The 26944-nt window shown below is 35.6% G+C and overlaps 1 protein-coding gene and 2 long non-coding RNA genes across 4 annotated transcripts in view; 1 reads left to right on the top strand and 2 right to left on the bottom strand.

Annotated features, from left to right (window-relative positions):
• Positions 1–4671, bottom strand: part of LOC143709682 (uncharacterized) — a 66296-nt gene extending 61625 nt beyond the window's left edge. The window contains exons 1-3 of the mRNA XM_077200283.1: positions 4625–4671; positions 3341–3420; positions 2819–3112 (exon numbers count right to left, since the gene is read on the bottom strand). Coding sequence (XP_077056398.1) covers positions 2819–3112; positions 3341–3410 — 364 coding nt within the window. The 5' untranslated portion in view covers positions 3411–3420; positions 4625–4671. The remainder of the gene's footprint in view (positions 1–2818; positions 3113–3340; positions 3421–4624) is intronic.
• Positions 4672–14579: 9908 nt separating this feature from the next.
• Positions 14580–16122, top strand: LOC143710242 (uncharacterized). Of its 2 annotated transcripts, none has more exons than XR_013194492.1 (3): positions 14580–14688; positions 14848–14960; positions 15873–16122. It is a non-coding gene; the product is annotated as an uncharacterized LOC143710242 (long non-coding RNA). The 2 variants fall into 2 exon arrangements; XR_013194491.1 differs by having other exon boundaries at positions 14845–14960.
• Positions 16123–21949: 5827 nt separating this feature from the next.
• LOC143710241 (uncharacterized) lies at positions 21950–23930 on the bottom strand. The gene is made up of 3 exons (XR_013194490.1): positions 23833–23930; positions 22822–22921; positions 21950–22136 (listed from the first exon to the last, which is right to left on the bottom strand). It is a non-coding gene; the product is annotated as an uncharacterized LOC143710241 (long non-coding RNA).
• Positions 23931–26944: the final 3014 nt, after the last annotated feature.

The following is a 26944-nucleotide window of genomic DNA, read 5'->3' as shown; positions in this document are numbered from 1 at the left end:
ACATTCAGGTGCTGCTTAAATAAAAATATAGTATTTTTTATCTATAATTATTATATGACTTTGCTATAATGCATTTCAACAGTTACGTAATATTAATATAATTGACTGGTACACACAGGATTTTAATTGAAGTATTGTGTAAAGTCTATCTTTTTCTCACTTTCTCAAAATGTAAATGCTAATAAAACGGAAGTAATGATCTTTGGTGGCACTAATGGGACTCGTTCCGTTGAGTTAGGTGCTTTGGCCCAATATAATAAACTTGTTATCACTAACCTAGGGGTTAAAATCGATGCTGATCTTAACTTCGAAAGCCAGATCAGAGCAGTAGTCAAAACGGGCTTTTTTCAGCTGAGAAATTTGGCCAAAGTAAAGCCATTCTTGGAAAGACGTCAATTTGAGACAGTGATCCATGCCTTTATTACTAGTCGGCTGGATTACTGTAATGCACTATTTGTGGGAGTTAGTGGGTCTTCTTTAGCTCGTTTGCAAATGGTGCCAAACGCAGCAGCACGTCTCTTGACAGGAGTACGTAAATACGAACACATTACACCCGTCTTAGCATCACTTCATTGGCTGCCTGTAGAGTAGGCTACAGGATCAATTTTAAAATTATTTTATTTGTTTTTAAATCATTAAATGGTCTTGCCCCGTCTTATATCTCGGAGTTATTACATCTTCACACACCCACTCGTTCTCTAGGTCAGCTGATAAACTGCTCCTACATGTAGGCCTACCCAAAACGAAACGTAAACTTAGAGGGGACCGTGCTTTTGCAGTGGCATCTCCAAAATTGTGGAATGACCTGCCACAAAACAGGCCACTTCAATCAGTCATTTTAAATCTCTTTTAAAAACGTATCTATTTTCTTTGGCCTTTAACACCAGGAGTTGACATTTTGCTTTTATGGTTTAGCAGTTTTATGGTTTGTTTTATACGTTTTGTTTAGAAGTTATTTTACTCTGTATTTTATGCTGTATGTGTTGTGTTCTTTTTGTATATCTGTTTATTCTTGTGTACAGCACTTTGGTCTACCTTGGTTGTTGTAAAGTGCTTTATAAATAAAGTTTGATTGATTGATTGAAAATGTAAGTATTGCGTAAAGTCTTTCTTTTTCTCACTTTCTCAGATCATTTCTCATCAAATGAATCTCACTCACTAACTGGTATAACTTGTACATCCATGAGGTTCCAGATATTGATCTTTAGAGACAAACACAAATGTTTCCTTATTCCATTGCTTTATAAAACAATAAAACATGCTGTGCAATACAACACCGTTTACATCATTAGAAAATTGCATGTGTAGAATAATAACAGTAAAAAATCATTTACATACATACCAAATACAAAATAAACATTTATTATATACATTCCTTGGATTTCAGAACAAAAACAAAGCAAAAGCAAACGCAGTTAGGTTTTTGCTGCTTTACCCTTTTAATGTTCACACAGGCTTAAGTTCATTAAAGCCACACACACACACACACACACACGCACGCACGCACGCACGCACACACACACACACGCACTCTCTTATAAAAGAGATCAATGATTTACCAATATTTCACAGAAATCAGAGTTATATAGTTCAGCAGTTTAAGGTTCAACAGATAATGTATGTACAGATATAGTTTACTAGAGATCCTATAAAGTTTGTCTTTCATGTTTACATCTACACATTAAAAGTCAAACAAAACTCAATGCTTTCTGCTGAGTCAGTGATATTAGATCGTATTATCTGGACAATTTTCTGTGTTGCTGTCCAGAAACATCCTCTTCGGTTTGTATTTTTGTGTCATTTTGTAAATGATTGGCATAATGACGATGATAAAACAGCTTACAGCGGCAGCGATGACTGCAACTTTAAATCCACGACCTTCTGCTTTTTCATGTTGAGATGTTTTTGACTGATCTGGAAAAGTACATTTAAAATGTTTCATGACATTGTTTAAAATGATGTTCCATAATTAACCTGGAGCTCAATAATCAATAACTATAATGGAATGGAATTTATTTATTTCTTACCAGGATCTTCGTAATTTCTTTCTTTCTTACCAGGATCTTCAGTGACAGTTTCAGGTTTACTGGTCTCTGTTAACAGATTTTAAACCACTGTTAGTAGACTGAAAAATTAAAGTTTCAAACATTTATTGAATCTTATCACAGGTCTTTTATTTCAAGACATTTGTCGAGTTTTTGTCATTAAAATGCTCTTGCGTGTAGAACTACTTCAAAAACAGTGATGTTACCAACTCACAACTAAGAAATGTCATGTATCTTTTCAGTCGCTACACTATTTTATTGATAATTCGCGGGCAGCGTTTACAAGATTCAATGCGTGTGAACTGCTCATCTGTGTGTGTGTGCGGAGACAGAGCTGAAGAACAACAGCATTATTTACATAGATAATAAACGGTCATTTGGAAGGGAAAACATGGAAGTTGTTTGTCATTTTTATCCTTTTATTAGTCATATTTGTTATCTTTGTCCATCATATCAGCGTCTTTGAATGAAATAGCTGAGGTAAGTTGGCGAAGTGATATGGAACTGTTATGCGGTCGACAGACATTGAACTACTTCATTGCTGTGCGTTTACTGGAAAATAATTCCACACCTTGAAACATTCGTCAACCAATCAGTATCAAGCATTCAACAGGCCCGTGGTATAATACAATATATTACCTTTCTTTCCAGGAGCTTCAGTGAGAGGTTCAGGTTTACTGGTCTCTGTGAACAGATTTTAAACCACTGTTAGTATTGAAAATAAAAGTTGCAAACATTTATTGAATTATAAACAACAGTATTACATACGGTACCTGTTATGTTCACAGTGAATGCAGTTAGTTTCAGTCCTCTGTTTGTTTGGATAAAGAATCTGAATTGTCCCGTCATTACGGCAGTTGAACTGAATCTGTATGTGAAGTTGTTTCTCTTTTCACAGTCCTGAGGAAAATCTTCTCTACAGATTTCAGAATCACTATATTTCTCAGGATATAGAAACTTATACAGTGTAATGCAGTGTTTAGACTTCTTCAGAGAGACGCTGCAGGTGAAAGTTACTTCTTTCCTCACAGTTCCAGTCACATCAGCACAGCTTACACTGATGTCACCTGAAAAATAACAATGTATATCATATCATACAGCAACTGAACAATAATAAAAAATGTCTGTAACTTTAAGAAAATCAGATTCACTTCCACTGAATATTGTGCATCTTTATTTGTGTGTGTATATATGAATCAAATTCATATGAACCAAAACTTTTTCCATTATTTTAGAATTTAGTCCCACCTTAAAATTCTCACACACTCTTTCTAGGGGAAAGTTTATTCTCTTACCATCAGCTTGACAGACAGCAGTAAAAGTCCAAACCAGAATGAACAGTTGAACTGCTTTTACAGCATTCATGGTTTTGATCCTGCAAGGAAAAAACGAAACTTAAACAACTAGGACTAATAAGAAAGTGCTAGAGATTATAGTAGCTTGAGACGATTTACTGAAAATTGAGCAGAATGTGTTTGATTGGATTAAATGAAGTCCATTAGGAATAGATCAACCAAAAACAAGAAGTCTGCCATCATTTGAACATAGAGTGGATCAGTAAACATAAAGGATATTATTTCCCTGTTGAGACAGAGTTATTGCTCACCTCTGGTCTGTATGTCTTCAGCATGTGAGTTAATTCACTCTGACTCTCTCTACGTACAGCTCACTACTGCTTTATACAGGACAGCCTAGTAAACTTTCACTTTCAAAATGACTCGGTTGCTCTCAAAACACAGTCGTTCATTTCGCTGTATTTTTAGCCGTCAGTCGCAGCTGTCAGTGTCAGTCACTGACTTGCAAATCTCTCCTGACTTGCAAGTCTCATGACGTAAAGGTGAAGCCAGCTTGCATTTCAATTCTTCATATCCTCTTAGGGAATATAACCTACTACCTATCAAGATCGTTGCTTATTTTTACTCGGCTTAGTATGTCAAGGATTTGAATAACTTGGACTTAATTGCTCTACTCTTTAATGCTAATAGTAATACTCATGACGGCCATTCAAAGGGTCAAGGCGGTGTTGTTGTTTCCCTTTACTATTGCACACCTGAACAAACACACAACAGGGAGATTTTTCTTCTTTGTAAGGCATTAAACTCAATGGAGGAACCCTTATCCACCTATAAAGAACCTGTCAATCTTTCCCTCATCAAAGCTAAACCGGTTTTTAATAGTTTGCAACTCCTCTACATGCAGTTGTTAAACCATGTCTCGAAGAATGAATGCATGCAGATTGTCTTATATTTTCCATCATTACAAACAATACAATTCACAACTGTTGTGCCTCGAGCGAGACACTTCCATAAGGAGACTTTCACAGTAAACATGCATTTGAAACGACTATGGAATCATTGTTTTGTAATATATTCGCTGCGGGGACGATTGTGAACTGGGCATGGATTAGTCTAAAGGAGAATCATGTTATCCATGGTTAACCCCTTAAACCTGTCATTAACATATATGCATTGTAACACCCATGTAATATATATATATATATTTTTCTTTTTTCTTAGCATGTTAATGTCAAAATGTGATGAATTTATTTTCTAAAAAGTTTTCTATCAAACGATACATACCTTTTTGCTCTCCTTGCTGTTGTTTTGGAGATATGAGTCTTTACTGTTTTTGTATGTCACTCAGAAAAAAGAAAAGAAAAAAAAATGCCTTCAGGGTTTAAAGTGTTAATCCGTCTCTGATCCGCAGTGTTAATTACTTCTGTCTGTCTCGCACATCTTTATTCGGTTCTCCAGCACTGAGATCAAACTTCAGTTCAAGCATAAACTCTTGACACACAGTACGAGTATGATCATGTTCATCTGATGGTCCTTTGCAGCTCCTCTGGTGTTATAAGGAGGCAATGGCATGCTCTACCCAGAATTACAAAACAAGAGTCCTTTTTTAATGTGAATCAATATACACTTATTAATCGGAACTGCATCAAAGGTAACGCCAAATAACTTAAAAAAAAATGTTGCGTGTATACTTTGTGTGTATCCCATAATAAACCCCTTGAAAAAAAAGTTGACTATTTAAAAAAATGTTTTGATCTAACTTAACATGTGAAAATCAAGAAAAGCATCAGTAACTGTCAGAAATTAACAAAATCAGATTTAATTGACCTAGTGCTGTTTTAATACTTTTTTGTTTTGGTGCATTTCATTAGTTTGTTATTTATTTCTGTATTCTCTAGTCTGAGCCATCATAAAGAGAGTCTGTACAAACACGGTCCTTACGGAAATTTTTACAAGAAAATCAAATAGCCTACTGTGTGAAAGACTAGGAGCAAAGTGAAAGAATAAAGAAACTTCAAAGAAAAAAAAGTTGTTCTTTCACTTCCACTTTTGTTTCATCTGATATTGATCATCTGATAGATCTGACAATCTGATATTGGTCAAAGACAGAAAGCTGATTTCATCCCGACACGCCCTCTGCTGGCAGGACACTACAGCAACAGCTGGGGTAACATGGGCCAAAAATCATTTTCTCCTGACAATAGATGCCACAAAATCTCATCTCAACACTTTTAATGAATGGCTACGATATTTTCAATTTTGTCATTTCATCTGAATATTAACATGTGTGAGATTTAGTCAGCCGAAACAAAGTTTTGAGGATAATTGATCTAATTTTGTGTCTCAGGATAATGGTGATCTATGACACTGCATTGTGTTGAATATCACGTTTTTTTGTGTCTATTGGTTAATGAGTGATTTGTGGACACATTAGTGTTTTTGGATTTGTGGAGTAAAAGTTATAGTTTGTATTTTGGCATAAAAATATAATAAGTGGCATGTTGTTACATTATCTTGTTACTTGTGTTATTATGTTCAGACTTAATACTTATTGTAATTAATGAGGCTATTTCATTTTTTACCTTTATTAATGTACATTTCAGACATGTTTGCTTTTATTAAAACCTATCGGTTAATTGAGTGAAATCATTCAATTCGCTTTCAGTGTTTCTATTATGACATATCTTCAATTAAAATATGGGCAATTAAATATGTAAATATTCATTAGCATGTATATAAGTCATAGAAAAATTTTACCTTTCAGATTAGTCTCTGTTACTCGGATTCTGCGTTTGTCTGTCATCGGTTATTTACTTATTCAAGTAAATTGTCAAAATAAAATTAAATGCAATAGCTGATATATTATTTTACAATAATGCCACTTAAAAATATATATAAATATTCATAAGAATTATATCAAAAGTAAATTATAAATTCTGTAAAAATGTATCTCTCATTAAATATTTGTCATTATAACAACTAAAATAGCAAATATTTCTATTTATTTCTGATAAAAACACAATGACTGATATCATCATCCAGCACATGCTAAACTTATATTTAAATATGTTACAGTTTAAAAGTAAATCCACATTTTTCTTAAGACAGGCATCTTCCTAATACATTATATTCATAGATAACACTTGAGCAGAGATCAGCTTTCTGACTTTATATTCATACATCACCAATTACCACAGATTCACTTGTAATTGTCACTATAGTTTCCCTTTACAGACATTAAAGTTGATTAAAAATTCTAAAAAGAGACTTGTGACAATATTAAGAGCATCATGAGACTTTAATAAATACAATTATGATGCTAACTTTAAAAAAAAATCAATGAGCCAATGCAATGGCATTTACAATGTGGATATATGACACTCAAAACTGCTAAAATAAAAACAATATTATTGAAGTCTTTGAAAACACAAAAGCAGAATGATTATTTGATGCAGATTATCTCAACATGGCCAAATAGTGGCCGATAAATTGGTCTGATCAATATTGATCTACGTATATAACATTGTAAAATAACAAGTAGAGTTTTTGTTCAGTTAAAGGTATTTTAGTTAAACTGAACATTATCACTTGCATGATCTTTACATGAAAAATGAAAATTTTATTTAGTTTCGCACTGAACATTTACTGTCATCATTGCTGGTTCTGCAGAAGCAACTCTTTCATATTTCATCTGGAATCCAGAAGGGTTGTTGCGTTTGAATCTCTTTACACAAAAGATTGTTATCCCTGTAATGCCGATAATGAAGATGATGACGATGGTACAGCCTACAAGGCTGTTAATAATGACCGTAGATCCACGACCTGTTTAATATGATTTATAATAAAAGTAAGAATATTCAGTAATCTCTTTAGATGCCTTCAAATGCTGTAACAACACGGTTACTGTTTGTAACACCAAAGACTTCACAATACATTTCTGCTGCTGTTAGAATTTATACACAAATCTAAATGTACTCTATATATAAATTGTTCTGATCAATATTGATCTAATATTGATGAATATGGACCCGATGACAATGCAGTGCTGAAGTGCCAACTAGCCTCTCCCTATGGAGGATCCCTATACCACTCTACAGATAAAGCCTTGTGGAATTTTTCGGTTCGCGTACCTACCCAAAGTGATAAGATAAAATAAAATTCTGCATCAAAATTTATAGACAAGACAAGTAGTTTCTTTAGGCATGGTTTAAGGAATTACAAACCTGCGCATATATATTCAAACGCACATAACTATAGAATCAATTCTTAATGCGCATGTGAACGCCATCAGCGTCTATCACAGGTTCGCGTTTAAAGTCTGTTTAGAGAGAACGGTGTCGTCTTAGCGGCCCCTAATTTAATAACAAATGATCATTTAGACGGAAGTGAATCAATCAAAACTAACTTTAGCTGGAAAAAACATTTTTCAAGAATCACTATAAAACTAAACCAATCTCTGTTTCCTTAAATTATATGTTTATTTCTGTAAAGCTGCTTTGAAACAATCTACATTGTTAAAAGCGCTATATAAATGAGGATGACTTGACTAACTACAGAAACATACAATTCAAACAACTATATAGCGTCTATCTGTGTTCTGTAAGTAACCTGAATTCATACTTTGTAACAAAGAGTTATAATAGAATGTAATGTCTTTGTTACCAAAAACTTCAGTGTTACTTTCAGATTTAATGAGCTCTGTTAACAGATATTAAAACAATGTTAGTAGATGGAAAATTAAATGTAGAGTTGCAAACATTTATTGAATAATAAACATCAGCACAGCATACACTGCAGAAATCTGAAAAGTTGACATCAGTTTAATACATCAATAGAAATCTTATTTGTCACTTTACACATCAAAAGTAAAGTTGAAGTGTGCCGCTTGATTGATTATATACAGTCATGTTTATATAACAAAAACAGCAGCAGAAGCAAGTTGTTTTATAGCTATATAATGACTATTTAACAGCTTCTTATATTCTGTTAGTAACCAATTTTTATTCAATAATAAATAATTATAATACAATGTAATATATTTCTTACCAGGATCTTCAATGACAGTTTCAGGTTTACTGGTCTGGTTTATTTATGTCACATCTAGTTGAAGCAGAGAGTAATAAAAATGCATGATTTAAATGCACCGGTCTTCTCTTTATTAAACAGAACAAAATACGGATAAAGAATTGAAAAAAACACAGCGCTAAAATACACAGAACAAACCAATTAATGAAAAGAACAGGTGTGCAAATTAATTAAACAATGAAAAACCTTGGAAACAAACTGAAAACTATGTGACAAAACCCTAAACAGAAACAAACACCTTAACAATTTATTACTCATTTACATTTAGTTTTTATTCATTTAAATGTATTTGTGTTCAATTTTGTTTTTAATCTAACATCGATATAAATATTTTCTTTTAAATTTAGTTTGTTTCAGTAAATATAGTGTAAAATAGGTTTTTAAGTCAGCGGTTTTATGTCCTATATCTTACGGCCATCATTAAATTGTATTATTTATGTATAATATCAGCTGTCTGCCACCTTGCAGTTCAGATGTTAATCAGCAGACAATGAAAAACTCATGTTGATCAGTGAGTGCACAATACACATTTACAATTAAATTAAAATAAAATAAGATGTCATTATTTGTTTTACTTTTGAAATCAGTCCGTTTTTCAATATGCTCTTATAGACTGGCATGTTGTCAATGTCAAACACACACACACACACACACACACACACACACACACACACACACACACACACACACACACACACACACACACACACACACACACACACACACACACACACACACACACACACACACACACTGATCCTTTCAGAATCAGAATCAGAATCAGAAAGAGCATTATTGCCAAGTGTGCTTGCACACACAAGGAATTTGTTTTGGTACTGAGGCTTCCAGTGGACATATACAAATACAAATACAACAAGAAACATAATACTACAAATTATAAGACTAAAAAAAATATATAAATATATGAGAATAAAAGTATCCCAGTTGGGTTTAGTCAGAATAGACATTTCCAGATTTCCAGATTATGAACATATTTACAGTGTTTTGAATATTATAAATAAATAAATCTACATATAAGTATCACCTGAGTTGTAGGGTATTGCACTAAATAGTGGGAGTATTGCACTGTTTGGCACGGGGGCACCAATGATCCTCTCCGCAGTCCGGACTGTCCGTTGTAGTCTCCTGATGTCTGATTTGGTAGCTGAACCAAACCAGACAGTGATGGATGTGCATAAGACAGACTCAATGACGGCTGAGTAGAACTGAATCAGCAGCTCCTGTGGCAAGTTGAACTTCCTCAGCTGGCGAAGGAAGTACAGTCTCTGCTAGGCCTTTTTCACAGTGGAGTCAATGTGATTGTCCCACTTCAGGTCCTGAGAGATGATAGTGCCCAGGAACCTGAATGACTCCACTGCTTCCACAGTGCTGTTCATGATGGTGAGTGGGGGGAGTGCTGGGCTGTTCCTCCTGAAGTCCACGATCATCTCCACTGTTTTGAGCGTGTTCAGCTCAAGGTTGTTATAACTGCACCAGAGAACGCACCCTTGGGGAGCGCCAGTGCTGGTGGTGAGAGTCCTGGATATGAGTTTCCCCAGTCTCACACGCTGCTGCCGGTCTGTCAGGAAGTTGGTGATCCACTGACAGATCGAGGATGGTATGGAGAGCTGGGTCAGTTTGGCTGTGAGAAGACCAGGCATGATGGTATTGAAGGCCGAACTGAAGTCCACAAAGAGGATCCTTGCATAAGTCCCTGGTCTGTCGAGATGTTGCAGGATATAATGCAGTCCCATGTTGACTGCATCATCCACAGACCTGTTTGCTCTGTAAGCAAACTGAAAGGGATCCAGCAGGGGTCCAGTGAGGTCCTTCAGGTGGGCCAGCACCAGTCTTTCAAACGACTTCATGACCACAGACGTGAGAGCGACAGGTCTGTAGTCATTAAGTCCAGTGATTTTGGGTTTTATGGGGACAGGAATGATAGTGGAGTGTTTGAAGCAGCAGGGAACTTCACACTGCTCCAATGATCTATTGAAGATCTGCATGAAGACCGGGGCCAGTTGGTCAGCGCAGGCTTTTAAACAAGCAGATGAGATGCCGTCTGGGCCTGAGGCTTTCCTAGTCTTCTGTTTTTTGAAGACTCTGCTCACGTCCTCCACACAGACCTTAAGCTCAGGTTGAATGGCAGGAGGGGGGGGGGGGGTGGGGGTGGGGTGGGGTGCAGGAGTTGATGGTGAATGTGTGAAGTGCAGGTCACAGCCGGTGTGTGGTGTGAATGAGGGCTTTTCAAACCGACAGTAAAATTAATTTAAATCGTCAGCCAGGTGTTGATTGTCCACAGATCGGGGGGATGGTGACCTGTAGTTGGTGATGTTCCTCAGGCCATTCCAGACTGATGATGGGTCGTTGGACGAAAACTGTTTTTTCAGTTTATCAGAGTAGTTCCTTTTAGCAACTCTGATCTCCTTTGTCAGTCTGTTTTTGGCCTGGTTATACAAGATTTTATCCCCACTTCTGTAGGGATCCTCTTTGGCATGACGAAGGTGTTTGAGTTTCCCAGTAAACCATGGTTTATCATTGGTAAATGATAAGAATGTCTTGGTAGGAATGCATGTATCCTCACAGAAACTTATATATGATGTTACAGCATCTGTGAGCTCATCCAGATCGTTGGTAGCAGCTTCAAAAACAGTCCAATCAGTGCAATCAAAGCAGGCCTGTAGATCCTGCTCTGCTTCATTAGTCCATCTTTTTACAGTCCTTATTACAGGTTTAGCTGATTTCAGTTTCTGCCTGTAGGTCGGTATGAGATGAACCAAACAGTGATCAGAGAGCCCCAAAGCTGCCCGTGGGACCGAGTGATACGCATTCCTTATTGTGGTGTAACAGTGGTCCAGTATATTACTGTCTCTGGTGGGACATGTAACGTGCTGTCTGTATTTTGGTAGTTCACGGGAAAGATTGTTTTGTTAAAATCCCCAAGAATGATTAAAAGAGAGTCTGGGTACCTTTGTTCTGTTTCAGATATTTGTTCAGCCAGCTGTTGTAGTGCCGCGCTCACACACGCGTCTGGAGGGATGTATACATTCACGAGAATGAAAGAGGAAAACTCCCGAGGCGAGTAGAAAGGTTTAGAGTTTTACAGTCTATTTCTCGTTTGTTGTGGACTCAAAGTTACTGATTGAATTCAACACATGATTTTATCTGATGAATGAGTGATTTGATTCTCAACTCTGAATGCTCGACACTTGACAGTTGTTTGCTTTTATCAGCTGTAGTATCTTTAGTTTTCTTTCTCAGAACGATAAATATGTCACTCAAACAGAAGAGTATATGGCGGTAAAGGTTAGACAAGGTCATGGGTTCGATTCTCATGAACTGATCAAATGTAAATCTTGATTATAAGGCGCTTTGCAACATATTTCAGGAAAATTAATCTCAAGGTTGATCTTCACTTATAATAAAATCTACCTTTAAATCTCTTCTATGGTCTGCAAAAAGAAAAAGAAAAACCCTGAATATCTAAAGATTTACAACACAATAAGTTCATATAAAAGAAATGAATAATTGATGAATTTACTTAAGCTGGACAATGACTCTCTTCTAGATCTGCTGTACAGCCGAAACAAACTTTGTTGCATTCATTATCACTGTAAAGCTGCTTTGAAACAATATGTATCGTAAAAAGCACTATATAAATGTGACTTGACTTGACACGTAACAAATAAATAAGGCATAAATTCAGATAATCTGTGTGCAGCGACCCTTCACCCGCTTTACTGGTTTACTGTAAATACCAACCCAGGCTCATGGGAAATACGTTACTCTGCCTACATTTTTGCAAAACCTGAAATACGTACCTCCAGGTACGTTTCCCTGCACTTTTCGAGTGAAAAGTCCACTAGAGGCGCTAAGTGGTATCATTTTTTCTCCGTTCCAGATGGTTAAATAAAGTTTATAAAAACAATAATATGAGTAATGTTCAGACTTCTCCGTAGGCCTATACACTCATTTTAATATAAATTAGGAATTATTTCCACGCTTTTGAGGTGCCACACAGCCCAGTCTCACGGCAGTTCGTGATATGGTCACGTCATTTAATCTACTGGTTGGTGATACTGACACGTTTATTTCATTATTTTCGTGATATCAGCATTTTTATTTAGCCTATTTATTTTTTTAGTAATGTAATGCACGATTCTTTCTGCCAGGCGTGCTGCAGCAGAGAAAGCAGTTTAATCGGCATTTATTCACGATATCTGGTCATGTTTATATTTGTATTTATTTTAATGTTATTATTTCGGTCTTATTGCCAGGGAAGCTGGACTGTTTTGCTGTTGATTTAAAAAAAAAAAAAAAAGTATAAACGACTACGCGAATTTTATCAGTAAATCGCGTTGAAGAAGTCTCCTTCCGAACACATCGCGATATTTGGCATCAGTTCATGTGTCCCAGATGTTGGTAAGTAGTCGAAAATACACTGTACTAATAATGCGTGATATAATGTATATTCTGATGGTCGAAATGAATCAGATTAGCTCATGTTCAGTCACTGCATTATCTGTCATCTCCACGGAGGCTTTGCGTTTCATTGCTTTCTAATTCAAAACAGGGTGATTAAACACTATCTGTCACGTGACGTGCTACAGGCCTAGACCTTCTATCAGTTAATCATATTCATATTAGGTTTAAAGTAAGTTAGTACAATTAGTTCCAAAGTGGTATTTGTAGTAGAATCACAGTAAAAACAACACTTACCTTGCTTTTACCACAGTAGCCTTAGTTTTACTGTGATAGATGTGGTAAAAGGACAGTAACCACAAAACTTACCACACTTTTACCACATTATTTGTAGTTTTAATGTGATATTTTTTGTAAATGCATATTAACCACAACACTTACCATGCTTTTACTACATTATTTGTAGTTTTAATGTGATATTTGTTGTAAATGCACAGTAACCACAACACTTACCATGCTTTTACCACATTATTTGTAGTTTTAATGTGATATTTGTTGTAAATGCACAGTAACCACAACACTTACCATGCTTTTACCACAGTAATCTTAGTTTTACTGTGATAGGTGTGGTAAAAGGACAGTAACCACAAAACTGTCCGTGCTTTTACCTCAGTATTGGTAGTTTTAAAGTGATATTTGTTGTAAATGCATATTAATCACTACACTTATCATGCTTTTAATTTCTAATAATGAAACAACAAATATTTGTAAGGTAAATCAGTAATTTTTCCATTAAATAATCCGATATATTATATATAATGATATTTTCTTTTCTCTCTTTTTAGCTGAAAAGACCAAAAGGGCCTTTCGGACTCAGTCAGCTCATTATTGTTTGAGGAGAAGTAAACGGGAGACGAAAAGCTACAAAGGCAAATATTCGCAATGGTATGTATGTGTTGGTTTTAAGCCTAAATCAAACATTTTATCAATCATTTGTTGTTTCTTAAACCTTTTCTTACAAAACCCATAGCCCAATCAGTACAAACATAGTCTCAAAGTCTTAATAATTCACAAGATTTAACAAGTTGTCAAATTCGTACAATACTTGTACATAATCATGCAGCTTTTACTTCTAGTGCTGTCAATGGCTAGTGCCTCAATTCCTGTACATATTTATCTCCATATTCGTAAATCAGTTGCGCACCTTCTTGGAAAGTAGTCGGATGTCCCATACACTGTCAGAAAAGTTTATATTAATAGCATTGTATTCATTATAATTATTACAAATTGGACCCTGTCTGTTGATGTTCCAATGATACATGATGTCTCTCCACAACTCATAACCTTCCTCTGTTTGCAAGAGTGCAAAAGCTAATCTGACTTGTCACATGACATCAGATACTCGATTATTTTGTCGTAATCATATCAGTTACACTGCTGATAACTGTCCCGCTTGCATGTAAATCATGTTGTTGTTTTTTTACTTTATCATGTAACATATTATGTCATGTTATCATAATCACTTTTTTAAGTTCATATGATTATTGCATGCTATTAAAGACATATTTTTATTCATAGAAATACTCACATATCAGTGAACTTATTACATAAAAATGCTTTTAATATATAATTATGCAACACTCCTTACATAAATAAATCCTAATGTTATGTATAAACTGACTACTTGCAAGTAATGTATTAAAATGACCTTCCTTTCTGTTTTGCAGGATTGTCTTTTTTAAAGCTCTACAATATCAAACTCAACAGCTCTTTTAGGAACCAACCCTCACAAGATCTACTAGTGAGTCGCAGCAAATCTTGCCGTGATCAGCCCTTCCCAGGTAAAGTTTCTATAATATTTCAATCAGTATTTACTCATCAAATGTTCTCCCCTGAATCGTATGGTAAATTAACTTAATTATAACTGTGTTAATTGGTATGTTTCAAGAACAATAGTAATTGCACATAGAGTAAGTGGAGACGTTCTTGTTTTACAGCAGAGAAGGAAGACCAGTCCTTATATCAACGCAAGCTAATCGAATAAGTCCTTTGTTTCGGGTGAGGAAGAAACATCTGGTGCCCAAAGAAGACAGAAAGGTGCGCAAGTCCATTGGTATGTCTTGTATTCAAACAATGCTGTGTATTACATAATTTGATCTTGACAATTTTACATTGTACAGATTATCACTCGATTTTTATATGGGTTAAACTGTTTTTCTTCAGTACTTAGCTTATATTATGTGCTGCAATATTATATATATATAATACTTCAATGTGTATATTATATAATGTACTGACTGCTGCTTTGTAAATTTAAATAAGGAACAGGCAACTCTGGCCCTTTTGCGTTCTCCTTTTTGAGGTGGAGAGTTTACCTCCAACCCTAATTGAGCACATCTGAACATTTTAACCAAAGTCTTCAGGTTTACTTGTAGACAATAGGCAGGAGGGTTTGAGGTTGGAGCTAAATCTGCAGGACAGTGGACGCTGAGGGCCAGAGTAGCCCATCACTGCTTTAAATAAAGCTACACTGTGTCATTTTTTATGTTGATTCTTTGCAAAAAAACACTTTGTTCTTTCAAAATTATATGTGCTCATTCATGTGTAATTACTTCCACCAACTAATCAAGTACTCTCGTAAGTGTAGAATCTGCCATTCAGAATACATATGAGCGAGTCGCTCGAATGGCGGCAGCCATGTTGCGCCTCCATCTTGAAAATACATTAGCCAAAGAGGGACATACCTGGAAATTCAAGCTTCGCCTTTCGAGCCTTTACTTAGTGGCACCGTGACGAATGCGAGGGGGAGATTACTCATAATAATACGGCCACCGTAGGAGTTAAAACGCCCTCGGAATGGGAGGGGCTAGAAAGTAATATTCAGTTGGTAGTCTTATACAATCTCACCGCTATATTGGAGAAAATCTTACACAATGTAGCTTTAAATAACACAGAACATAAGCTGACCTGACTGTGCATTAAACAGTTTAATTTGAATTGTTTGTGTTTTTTGTTTTACTTACAGAGCAGGACTGGAGAACGCCTGACGATGGGATGTTGAGACTTCTTCCTCTGAGAAAAAGCTACACCACATCAGTAATCACATCTTCTGCTCATCAGTTGTACTGTAGGGCACAACTGAACAAACTGTTTTCACGAACAAACTGAAGAACACGAACACGATAGAGACGTACAGGGAAGAGCAAGAAACCAGTTTAGCTGTGATATTGAATTAATTTTTTCCAACACAATATAAAATCTGTTTTCTGTATCATAGGTGACTGAATAGGATTCTCTGGCACTCATTTGTGTGGCTTCAGCAGTTGTGAATGGATTAATTTGATGTTAATGTATTTTTGAAGGCTCATTGTTATTTATCTTGAATCTCATTTGTCTTTATGCTACTTTATCAACTTTATGTTGTGTCCTCAAATTAAGTGTTGTGTAATAAAGTATGGTGAATATTGTGTATTGAAAGTGGTGTTTGGGACAGAATTTTATTTGAGAAATTTGAATTTCTTATTTAGCTTAGTTCATAATTTAAAAACAACTAAATATAATTAATTACCATAATTATTTTACTTAGGACATAAACATTTTGTTGTGGTTAATGATATTTGGGACAATAATGCAGCAAAAGTTGCACATACTTGCATGTATGCCAGTTTTCAGTGAAATAAAGAGAAGGTGTGTGAATAACAAGAGGCTGCAGTGGGCTATCTTGCTACAAACACTTTAAGTATAATTGAAGATGATCCATGTTGATCATTCTAGTACATCTACTACTGCATTTAAAATGAAAGCATAGACATTACTGATGTCAGGCAAATAATCAGCAGTCAGATGGGGTGAAAAGGATATTTTGGCACTGTTTTGTTGTTTTACTGAACGGTGCATTATCCTTGTGATATAGTAATAGTTCAAAATCTAAAATCTGTGTAGACTGTACTGCCCGTCCACCCCCAGGGGCCCAGCAATGGCCCCAAGAAGAGCAAAAGAAAGTACATTTCAAATGGCTGTAACTCAAAGTCCGGTTAGTGTATCAAAGAGACAATATGAAGGACAACTGCTTATGCTATGTTTACTAAATAATGTTGGGCACAGTTTTCAGACATATATGGCAAGCTGGCATAAAGGTTATTTTAAAAGTGCTCGCAGTAAAATATCAAATTGCAACCTATCCCTCATATATATCATAAAGGTTTGCACAATTAACAAATTTAGATATCCAGTTGCCCATTAAAGATATTATTTATTTAACATTTACTGTTTCATTACTAAACGTTTTAAACTACATTACCCACATATCTCTGTCATTATATCAATGGAACAGGAAGCCTTGTGCTGTAGTTCATTGAAATGTGCAGACATGCTTAGGGTTAGGGTTGGGATCTCGGTAAAAGAGAAATTTCTCACAACATAGAGACACTTTCTAGGTACCTTAAGGTATAACTAACGTAATAATAACACCAAAACATACTTTGTAACATGAAGCGCCGTTTTATATGGGTTAAAAGATAGTCCAATCACAGCGAGTTCTGCGATAAAGTCACAGCCAATAACAACCCAGCTGAACAGATGCGTCACACTTACTTGCCCAATTATGGTAAATGATGACAGATCTCTTCCAGTTCCGGCTGCAGGGATAGATTCCTTAAATATTTAATATTTGGGCTGTTAAATATGTATTGTTTCTAATTAAATTATAAAACTCACATTTAAAAACAAAAAGACTCCTTTGTGTGGTTACCATCCAAAAACGTTGGATTCATATGATCATGACACAAATTTGCTTATTTGATTAGACTGATGCATACATTTGAAAGAGAAAGCAATGGCAGGGTAGTTTGCAGTTTTTTTAATTAAAGATAATTGCATGTACTAAAGTGCTACTAACATTTACAATGTATGTATAGTATATCCAGTATATTATATAACAAAATGTAACAAAAGCATAATGAATGCACACAATTTTTAAAACAAATTCCAATATTTAATGTCAAACTGTTTAAAGACAAATGTAGTGCCAAAACTAATGCACAACAGAATAAAAATCAGATAATTGTAAACAAAACATAAAATCCAGATACAGGGGCAATCTATTATAGTGACACATACAGTTATTTAAAAAAATCGCTGATGAAGTTATATTTTTACAAACCACAAGATGAGATTCAACTTTGTTATGTGAAAATATATTTGTTTCTTCCCTTTAAAGAACAAATAGGTGAAAACTTAAGCACAACATTTTACATTCTCAACTTTAATTCTATATCCTTGTGATTATTGGTCACTTTTATTGTAACTAAATGAAAGGAAACCTAAAATAGTTAATTATTATAAATGTCAGCAAGAAAATGCTTCTATAAAATACATTCACAGGTAGGCCTGTATTATGAATGAAATGAGATGAAATACACTTTATTGTCCCCAAAGTGGAAATTTGTGTTGGACTCAAGGTGTTTACATTGACATTGAAACATTCAAATGCATACATTAAAATCACTAGTATTATAATAAATAACAATTCCTATTCACACACATACATACACATACATTTACATACACATATATACACATCATTCATCATTTAACAATTTAATTGAAAAAGGGATAAAAGACTTCTTAAAACGGTTATATCTACACATCGGAAATCTGTATCGTCTTCCAGAAGGTAACAATTCATACTCAGTGTACAGAACATGCAATGGATCAACCACGATTTTATGTGCTTCTCTCAGGACCGATTGTTCATATAATGACTCAAGAGACAAAAATTCTTTTCTCCCAATGGTCTTCATCGCTATTCTAACCAAACGTGCAAGCTTCGACTTTACCTGAACTGTAAGGTTACCAAACCAAACTGTAATGCCATATCTGACTATGCTCTCTATAACTGCCTGATAAAACAACCACATAATTTTCTGGTCAACTCCATAAAGTCTGAGTCTACGTAAAAAATACAGTCTTTGCTGCACACGAGAACAAATTATATCAACGTGAATCCCCCAACTAAGTGTATTATCCACGTAGATACCAAGGTACTTATAGGAACGTACTTGCTTAATTGATTTTCCATGTAAAAGCACTGGTGTGTGATCACCTATTGATCTAAGATCAAAAATCATCTCCTCAGTCTTTTCTGTGTTAAAAATAAGATGATTTAGATCACACCACTCTGCAAACCTTGATATCACTGAGAAATAAACTGACAAATCATTCTTCTCATACAAAAGACTAAGTATCGCTGTATCATCTGAGAACTTCACTATAAAATTGTTATGATCACAACTTGAACACTCGTTAGTATACAATGTAAATAAAATCGGAGAACTAACACATCCCTGTGGAACGCCTATACTGATATGTTTCAACTCTGATAAAGTATGATTGACTCTAACCTGTTGGGTACGATTAGTCAGAAAAGAAAGATACCACTTAATTAAAAAGGAATTAACATTGAACATCTTCAATTTCTGAATTAAACGGTGGGGCTGAACTGTATTAAAAGCAGAACTAAAATCAACAAATAATAAACGTGCATAAGCTTTTGGATTTTCCAGATGTTTAGTTATATAATAAGTCACAGTGTTAACAGCATCTTCTGTACTGCGGCCCGGCCTGTATGCGAATTGTAATGGGTCAAGTACAGAGTTAACTTCAGTCTTTAAAATAGAAACGATATACTTCTCAAAACTTTTCATCACACATGATGTCAAGGCTACTGGCCTGAAGTCCTTATTATCACTTGAACCTGTTTTTTTTGGTAATGGAACAATAATAGATTTTTTCCATAGATCAGGTATGACATGAGAATCCACAGATTGCTGAAAAATTGGGCACCATGCCACAGTTAGTTCTTCGGCACAAGATTTTAACAATAATGCCGAGATACCATCAGGACCTGTGGACTTCTTGGTACACAGTCGACTGAAGATTGAACAAACTTTCTGCTGGTCCACAATGATCCTATCAGATGTGTTCTCAATTACAAGTGAATCCAAAGCTTCTCTACATTCCAGTGCACAGTCCTGTGTGTCAAACCTGAGGTAAAAGTCATTTAATTCATTTGCCTTCCTCAGGTCATCATTAGTAATAAGACGGTCAACCTTTGTATTCATATTACTCATAATTTTAATGGTGTCCCATAATTTATTAGAATTTGTGGACATAAAACTCTGTTCTAAAATATCTTTCTGTTTTTTCCTAGCATTTCTTAGCAGATAATTCAATTCCTTCTGGATCAATCTCAAACCCACTCGATCATGTTCTCGAAAGGCTTGTTTTTTCCGATTGATACAGTCTTTTATCTCCTTTGTGATATATGGCTTATTGTTTGGATAAACAGTCACACATTTTTTTTCCAGCACATTGTCAACACAAAAGTTGATATAATCGGTGATAGTATCTGTGGCCTCATTAATGTCCAAGCTGTGAAACATATCCCAATCGGTGCACAGAAAGCATCCCTTAAGATTTTCTATGCTGTCCTCGGACCAGACAGAAACAGTCTTTACCTCTGGTTTCCTAGATTTAAAAACAGTCTTATATATCGGGGATAAATGAATAATATTATGATCGGAATTTGCCAATGGAGGCTTTGGTCCAGCAATGTATGCTTTTTTAATATTACCGTAGCATTTATCTAGAATATTTTGATCACGTGTTGCGCACTGAACATACTGTTCAAAACCAGTGAGCACTTGCTCCAGTTTGCAATGGTTAAAATCTCCTAAAATAAGAACTGCTGCTCCTGGTGTCTTGTGCAGTTGCTGCTGGACACAGTCAGTTATTCGAGCTGCGGCCCTCGCAGCATTGCCATCCGGGGGAACATATACCGCACACATGACAATATTCCCAAACTCCCTTGGCAAATAAACAGGTCTTAAAGATAAACAGAGTAGCTCCAAATCGGGGTTACATACCGCCTCCCGCACAGTATACTGCTTACACCAGTCGTCTCTGATGTAAATGCCAATGCCTCCCCCTCTGCTCTTTCCAGCTGCCTCTGTTCTGTCCAAGCGAACCAGGGAGCGTCCTTCCAACTCCACTAGTGAATCGGGAATGTTCTGATGTAACCATGTCTCTGTGAACACCATGAGGCTTGATTCACGGTATTCATAATACACTCTGTTGTTAATACGAAGCTCCTCCATCTTTCCTCTCAATGACCGTACATTTCCAAAAACAACCGAAGGAAGCGGTGGTTTATTTCCTCTCCTCCGTATGCGTTGTCGTACACCACCCCTCTTCCCCCTCTTCCGTAAGCGCTTCGACTGAAATAGATGAGAATTCCGTGCCTCTGAGAAATCCACAGTTATTAAAATGTCTCTTGTTCGAAGCGACAACAGTGTGTCTCTGGTGTAGGTAATCGGTGACAAACACCCATCCTCCCCGCTTCTTCGCACTGCAAGGCCTCGATACACAAGTTCCAAAACAAACAGCGTCAGCAGAATAGTTCTCATACAGATCCCCATGGTACAATACGACCGTCTTCCGAATCAAATAATACAAAAAGTAAATAAAATAAATAAAAACAACCTGGTTAATGTATTACAATTACATTAACCAGGTAGTCATACAATGATAACATAGATGTAGTTATAGTGGATAAATAGTGACCACTGTAATCGAAGGTTTAATGAAGCTAAATGTAAGACATTAAGTCCATCTAAATGTAAAGGTAACAAACTCACAGAATAATGTCCAGTTGTCAAGTGTCATTTCTGTAATACTCTTTCAGCACCAAACAGAACTCCATGAATATTGCTTGTTTTAAAAGGTTTTCCTGAACACTCTCACTATCTTCAATTGTTCGGACAAACACCTGCTATATACACTTGCCGAAATATACATTTGACTATTGTCATGAAGTCGCTGCATGACTAGAACTAATGGATGTCAATGAATATGTCCTTTACCAAAACTTAAATAATGGTTCTGCATATATCAGAGATCATAAGAGTGGGACTCCACATAAAGACTTTCAGAAACTGTGACAGAAAAAAAGGGAGCACCTCGCTGGACACATCCTACGCATGCCCAAACTACACCACCCAAAAACAGTTATGAAGTGGACACCACTAGGAGGATGCAGGAGACAGGGAAGACCAAGGAAGACATGGAGACAGATGTTTCATGAAGACCAGAAGAATGTCAGTGTCCCATGGGAAGATGAGGAGAACTGGTCCACGGATCGAATACGTTGGAGGACACTTGTTGCCCAATGTGCCCAGCACAGGACTTGATGATGATGTTGTGAGTTTATCCATAACTGTGGGATATTTTTCTGTAAGGAGTATTGCATAATTAAATGTTAAATGCATTTATGTAATAAGCTCACTGATATGTGGTCATTTCTACGAAAACAAGTATGTCTTTAATAGCAAGCAATAATCATATAAACTTGTTTAAAAAAAAAAAACATGATTTACATGCAAGCGGGACAGTTATCAGCAGTGTAACTGATCTGATTACGACAAAATAATCGAGTATCTGATGTCATGTGACAAGTCAGATTAGCTTTTGCACTCTTGCAAACAGAGGAAGGTTATGAGTTGTGGAGAGACATCATGTATCATTGGAACATCAACAGACAGGGTCCAATTTGTAATAATTTTAATGAATACAATGCAATTAATATAAACTTTTCTGACAGTGTATGGGACATCCGACTACTTTCCAAGAAGGTGCGCAACTGATTTACAAATATGGAGATAAATATGTACAGGAATTGAGGCACTAGCCATTGACAGCACTAGAAGTAAAAGCTGCATGATTATGTACAAGTATTGTACGAATTTGACAACTTGTTAAATCTTGTGAATTATTAAGACTTTGAGACTATGTTTGTACTGATTGGGCTATGGGTTTTGTAAGAAAAGGTTTAAGAAACAACAAATAATAAATAAAATAAATAAAAATAAATAATAGATGAAATGTTTGATTTAGGGTTAAAACCAACACACACATACCATTGCGAATATTTGCCTTTGTAGCTTTTCGTCTCCCGTTTACTTCTCCTCAAACAATAATGAGCTGACTGAGTCCGAAAGGCCCTTTTGGTCTTTTCAGCTGAAAAAAAAAGAGAAAAGAAAATATCATTATGTAAAATAAATTGGATTATTTAATGGAAAAATTACTGATTTACCTTACAAATATTTCTTGTTACATTATTTGGCATTAAAAGCATGATAAGTGTTGTGATTAATATGAATTTACAACAAATATCACTTTAAAACTACCAATACTGAGGTAAAAGCACGGACAGTTTTGTGGTTACTGTCCTTTTACCACACCTATCACAGTAAAACTAAGGTTACTGTGGTAAAAGCATGGTAAGTGTTGTGGTTACTGTGAATTTACAACGAATATCACATTAAAACTACAAATAATGTGGTAAAAGCATGGTAAGTGTTGTGGTTACTGTGCATTTACAACAAATATCACATTAAAACTACAAATAATGTGGTAAAAGCATGGTAAGTGTTGTGTGCATTTACAACAAATATCACATTAAAACTACAAATAATGTGGTAAAAGCATGGTAAGTGTTGTGGTTAATATGCATTTACAAAAAATATCACATTAAAACTACAAATAATGTGGTAAAAGTGTGGTAAGTTTTGTGGTTACTGTCCTTTTACCACATCTATCACAGTAAAACTAAGGCTACTGTGGTAAAAGCAAGGTAAGTGTTGTTTTTACTGTGATTCTACTACAAATACCACTTTGGAACTAATTGTACTAACTTACTTTAAACCTAATATGAATATGATTAACTGATAGAAGGTCTAGGCCTGTAGCACGTCACGTGACAGATAGTGTTTAATCACCCTGTTTTGAATTAGAAAGCAATGAAACGCAAAGCCTCCGTGGAGATGACAGATAATGCAGTGACTGAACATGAGCTAATCTGATTCATTTCGACCATCAGAAAAGACAATATATCAAACATTATTAGGACAGTGTATTTTGCTACTCACCAACATCTGGCACACATGAACTGATGCCAAATATCGCGATGTGTTCGGAAGGAGACTTCTTCAACGCGATTTCCTACTGATAAAATTCGTGTAGTCGTTTATACTTTTTTTTTAAATCAATAAACAGCAAAGCAGTCCAGCGTCCCTGGCAATAAGACCGAAATAATAACATTAAAATAAATACATAAACATGATAAGATATCGTGAATAAATGTCGATTAAACAGCTGCCCGACTGGCAGAAATAATCGTGCATTACATTAGTAAACAAATAAATATATTAAATAAATAAATAAAAATGCTGATATCACGAAAATAACGAAATAAACGTGTCCGTATCACGAACCAGTAGATTAAATGACGTGACCATATCACGAACTGCCGTGAGACTGGGCTGTGTGGCACCTCAGAAGCGTGGGAAAAAATCCTAATTTATATTAAAATGAGTGTATAGGCCTACTGAGAAGTCTGTACATTACTCATATTATTGTTTTTATAAACTTTATTTAACCATCTGGAACGGAGAAAAAATGATACCACTTAGCGCCTCTAGTGGACTTTTCACCCGAAAAGTGCAGCGAAACGTACCTGGAGGTACGTATTTTAGGTTTTGCAAAAATGTAGGCAGAGTAACGTATTTCCCATGAGCCTGGGTTGGTAAATACTGTTCTGTGTAACATCACCATGCTGATAAAAAGTTTCCAGATATTCATATTTAGATAGCCTTAATTTATTTTTGTTTGTTTTAACAATAAAAAAGGCCACGTTACCAACCCACACTGTTCACAGAATTAGAAAATTGCAGGTACAGAGAATATTAAAAGTTACTACATTTTATTTTCATACTTAAGGTATAACTTACCAAATTGTCATTCATATTAGGCACTCCTGAAACAGAGTTTGGTATTTGTTGCATTTCCTCTTATTTACACACACACACACACACACACACACACACACACACACACACACACACACACACACACACACACACACACACACACACACACACACACACACACACACACACACACACACACACACACACACACACACTGATCAAAGAGATCAATAATATGCATGTATGTACAGATATATACAACTATACATATAGTTTATGGAGTTCCTATAAAGCTTTTGTCTTTCATGATCTTCACATTTAAAGTCAAACAAAACTCAAAACTTTCGTATACTTCTGAGTCAGTGATATTATATCACATTTTCTGGATTTTGCTCTTGGAAATTGCTGTTGTTGTCATCATGTTTATGGCCCAGAAATATCCTCCTCTGGAATCCACAAGGTCTGCTGTAGTTTGGTTTCTTATTGTAAATGATTTTAATGATGATGATGATGATGATGATGATGATGAAGATGATGAAAAAGCCCGTAACTGCAGCGATGACAGTGTTCCTATTTGTTCCATTGTCTGTTTCAGGACTCTTCGTTGTTACAGGACCCTCCACTGCCCGTGCTGCATCTGGATCTAAAAAAGTGCATTTAAAAGAATTGTTTAAATCATAAACTCAACTTCAGCCTATCAAACATTATTCAGATTCTCCACACAAACTTCACAAAATATTTCTGCTGCTGAGAATCTGATCAAACTGATTTCTTGACACACAGACCAAAACAAAAATATCTCTAAAATCACTCTGACTGAAATATCTAGAGATGCATCGGTTTGGAGACCATGATCATACATCGCTTTCCTTTTTAGACCTTACGTAAACTTTAAAATAATTTATTCACAGGTGACTTTTAAAATTATAAATATTCTGACAAGAGACTAAAGAGCAGTTTTCTGAGTTGCAAAAGTAACTCCATAATCAATGTAATATATTTCTTACCAGGAGCTTCAGTGACAGTTTCAGGTTTACTGGTCTCTGTTAACAGATTTTAAACCACTGTTAGTAGATTAAAAATAAAAGTACAGTTGCAAACATTTATTGAATTATAAAAACAGTATTACATACGGTACCTGTTATGTTCACAGTGAATGCAGTTAGTTTCCATCCACAGTTTACTTGCACAAAGAATCTGAATTGTCCCGTCATTACTGTAGTTGAACCGAATCTGCATGTGAAGCTGTTTCTCTGTTCACAGTCCAGAGTACGTTTTTTTTTACAGATTGTTGAGTCACTATTGTACTTAGTGTAATAAAACTTATACAATTTAATGCAGCAATCAGACTTCTTCAGAGAGACGCTGCAAGTTAAAGTTATTTCTTCAGACACAGTTCCAGTCACATCAGCACAGCTTACACTGATGTCATCTGAAAAAAAGTTTAAATCAGTTTACCGGTAATACATCAATAGAAAACTACAACCCCATTTCCAGAAAAGTTGGGATATTTTATTTAATGCAATAAAATAAAGAATCTGATTTGTTAATTATCTTTAACCTTTATTTAACTGTCAAAAGCACCAAGAAAGGATTTCCAATGTTTTCACTGATCAACTTACTTGTATTTTGTAAAGATAAACACATTTGGATTTGGATGACTTCTACACACTCCAAATAAGTTAGGACACTGTCTTAGTGTTGTAAGACTGGAAAAACTTGAAGGACTTTAAGAGAGGGCCACTCTCTGAGAAAACAAAGGAAATTAACATTTGAACTCTCCCTCATGCACTACTGAGACGAAGGTCTTACCTCCCTCATCCTAATCTACATTTCTGTCCCCCATTCTTCATCCTGGCAGAGATCTCCCAAACTCACACAAGAATCTAAATGGTTTAATGTGAATGATTATGATCTAGTTTTATACATATTTGGTATTATTTGAAATGTCTCGGTACGACTGGTACAAATGTCTCATTCCCAAAGAAGTAAACCCAAAAGGTAATAAAGTTCTTAGGAAGTTTAGAAATATCTTCCACACCCTCCAATACTGGAGGGTGTGTCTTTGAGTTAACACCTTCGACCATTTGACTGAATGCTAATTTTCCACTGCTAGCAAATGGTGACTTACAGGTAAATTTCCACTGTGAATGATGTTTAGATTTGAAATGAGGTCTGGGTATATAATGAAACGCAGCGAGAGCTCAGGGCCTTTTTCTATATCTGAGATCGGCCCGTGAGGCTGAGAGTTGCGAGTCTCTCTGCCTCACGC

This window comes from Siphateles boraxobius, unplaced genomic scaffold, assembly GCF_051911475.1.
Source record: "Siphateles boraxobius isolate OS27281-9 unplaced genomic scaffold, OSU_SipBor_1 46, whole genome shotgun sequence".
Lineage (NCBI taxonomy): Eukaryota > Metazoa > Chordata > Actinopteri > Cypriniformes > Leuciscidae > Siphateles > Siphateles boraxobius.
Note: the sequence above shows the minus strand (reverse complement) of the source record. Positions and strands in the feature narration are given on the sequence as shown.